This window comes from Chaetura pelagica, unplaced genomic scaffold (genome assembly GCF_000747805.2).
Source record: "Chaetura pelagica isolate M959 unplaced genomic scaffold, ChaPel_1.0 scaffold806, whole genome shotgun sequence".
Classification (NCBI taxonomy): Eukaryota; Metazoa; Chordata; class Aves; order Apodiformes; family Apodidae; genus Chaetura; species Chaetura pelagica.
Window position 1 is genome coordinate 17,038 of NW_009953598.1, and position 2,380 is coordinate 19,417.

Below are 2,380 nucleotides of genomic sequence, written 5' to 3' on the forward strand. Positions count from 1 at the left end.
CTGCTGAATACTTGAAGTCTGGGCCCAACATCTGCAAAATCTTCCTGTTAGCTCACCTACCTCTGCCCAGCAACTCACCACCCGAGGCTAATGAATTATGGATTGGTTTGGGTTGGAGGGGCCCTGAAACATCATCTAGTTCCAACACCTTCCACCAGACCAGGTTGCTCAAAGCCCCATCCAACCCGGCCTTACACAACACCCACAATATCTCTGAGCAACCAGTTCCAGGGTCTCACCACCCTTACAGTGAAGATTTTATTCCCAATGTCACCTTTAACTCTACTCAGACCCAACCCCCCCGCAGCCAGCCCACCCCCCAAAAAGCTCCCAGCTCCCTGCCCGGGCCCGGCTGCTCCCTTGGCCACCGCTCCCGTTCCCAGCGGGAAAGGGGAGCACAATCCTCCCCAGGGACAGGAGGAGAGCCGAGGAACCTCGGCGAGGTGAGCATTGCTGGAGAGACCGTGCCATCTAGAGACTTCCCGAGGGTAGTGCTCGCTGCGGAGCAGCCGCCGGCTCCGGGGAAGCAGCGCAACGGGAGATCCTGCGCATCCCCCGGGTAATACCTGACAGGTCCTGCGCATCCCCCGGGTAATAATTCACAGGTAGCGAACATCGCTGGGCACACGGGATCCCTGCCGGGGCCGGGGCCGTGCAGCGCTGCAGCAGCAACCCGAGCTGCCCGCACCCCAGGCACCAGCCCTGGGTCGGAGCACGGCAGGGAGGGCCCGAGGTGATGGGGAGTCCCGGACCGGGGGGCTCCGTGTCCCTGCGGGGCTGCAGAACGTCCCGCTGGGGCAGGTGCTGTGGGCGCAGCCCTGGCTCCCCGTGGCACCGGCAGCAGCTCCCTGGGCAGCTGTGGCCGGACCGGGGGGCTCCGTGTCCCTGCGGGGCTGCAGAACGTCCCGCTGGGGCAGGTGCTGTGGGCGCAGCCCTGGCTCCCCGTGGCACCGGCAGCAGCTCCCTGGGCAGCTGTGGGGTGGGAAGGCACCTGCAGCAGCTCTGTGGGCAGCTGTGGGGTGGGAAGAGAAGGGACACCGTGTGCCACGTCACTGGGCTGTCTGACCAGACCCTGGGACACACACGGACTGGCACTGTCCTACTTCCTCTCTTTGGTAGCCAGAGCTGGGGAGCAACCTGTTCATCAGAGGTCTTTTCAATGCATGGCTTTAAATAACTAATCCTTAACTCGTCCTAGAAGTTCCTCCTGGCAGCAGGGGTTTAGTTTCGGGTTGGGTTCCTTCAGTTTGCCAAAAGCAGCCACCAGCCTGTGTTGTTGGGTTTACACTGCTAACCTCCAGAATAAAAAGTGAGAAAAACCCTCCTCTGAGGCTGAAAAACATGGGCTGAATATGAGTTTAAGGCCTTCATGCAAGCACCGAATCCATCCCTGCTTCTGTATCTTCACTGTTACCTGCACCTCTTGGGGACCATCACCCTGTGAGGTGGGAAAGGGCTGAGCAGCCCAAGGGGTACACCAAGGAGACCTTGGTCTTCCTTTCTGGGACACTGCCACCCTCCCAGCCCCCAGCAATGCAGCAGCTTGGCTCAGGGGGAGCAGACTTACGTCAGGTCACTGAAGCTGTTGATGTAGGCAACGAAATAGGGCACAAAGGTGGGGCCGTCCTGGGCAGTGCTCCACGCTATGAACTCCTCCCCAAACCTGCAGGAGAAGACATGCAGGTAATGCTAATGGTGGAGGGGCTGGGGACAGCTCATTTCTGTGTACACAGCAAAGCCAGGAGACACGGTGGCTGGCCCAACATGTCCCCTCTCTATGCAGACTTTTTTTTCCAGCTGTCGTAACACACGTGTGCACTGGAGGGGAATAGATGGCAGATAATTATTGGTTTAGGGTGCTCTTGCCTGAGTGGGTAAGCAGCACTTTTGGAGAGATGCCAGGGATCTCAGCATGCCAAATCTCTGGCTTTTCCTCACACTGATGTATTAATTGTGGCACTGGTACTCAGGCTCGTAACTCTAGACCTTAATTTCTCTGACTTTTGGGGAAATATGTATATGTGCCCTCTTAAGCACACAAGGAAATTATTTACCTCAAGGCTGATTTGACAACAGAAAGTGAACAGGAGCAGGTCAGCACACCTACATTTCCCCCCCATAACCTCAGCGTGGTGTGTTCAGTAGCTGTTTTCTGAGTAGCACAGCTTTCATGTAAGGTTTGGGTAGCTGTTTTACAGCCAGGTCTGCACTGCTGGCAGGAGGCTGTGTGCTCAAGAAGGCTTTGCCTGGTGGTCCCATTCCTTGTCAGGGTAAAGGAACCTGCTCAGGCTGGCCTCAGCCACTGGCATCTTGGGTTTATTTAAGAAAAAAACTTAAGTTTCAGTGACCCTTTAATCTGGGAGCCCTTGCTGGCCGGGCT

The 2,380-nt window shown here is 57.1% G+C and overlaps 1 protein-coding gene across 1 annotated transcript in view; it reads right to left on the reverse strand.

Moving 5' to 3' along the window:
- Positions 1 to 2,380, reverse strand: part of EXOC3L4 (exocyst complex component 3-like 4) — a 23,951-nt gene that overhangs the window by 9,143 nt on the left and 12,428 nt on the right. Inside the window, exon 6 of the mRNA XM_009999798.1 lies at positions 1,568 to 1,663. Coding sequence (XP_009998100.1) covers positions 1,568 to 1,663 — 96 coding nt within the window. The remainder of the gene's footprint in view (positions 1 to 1,567; positions 1,664 to 2,380) is intronic.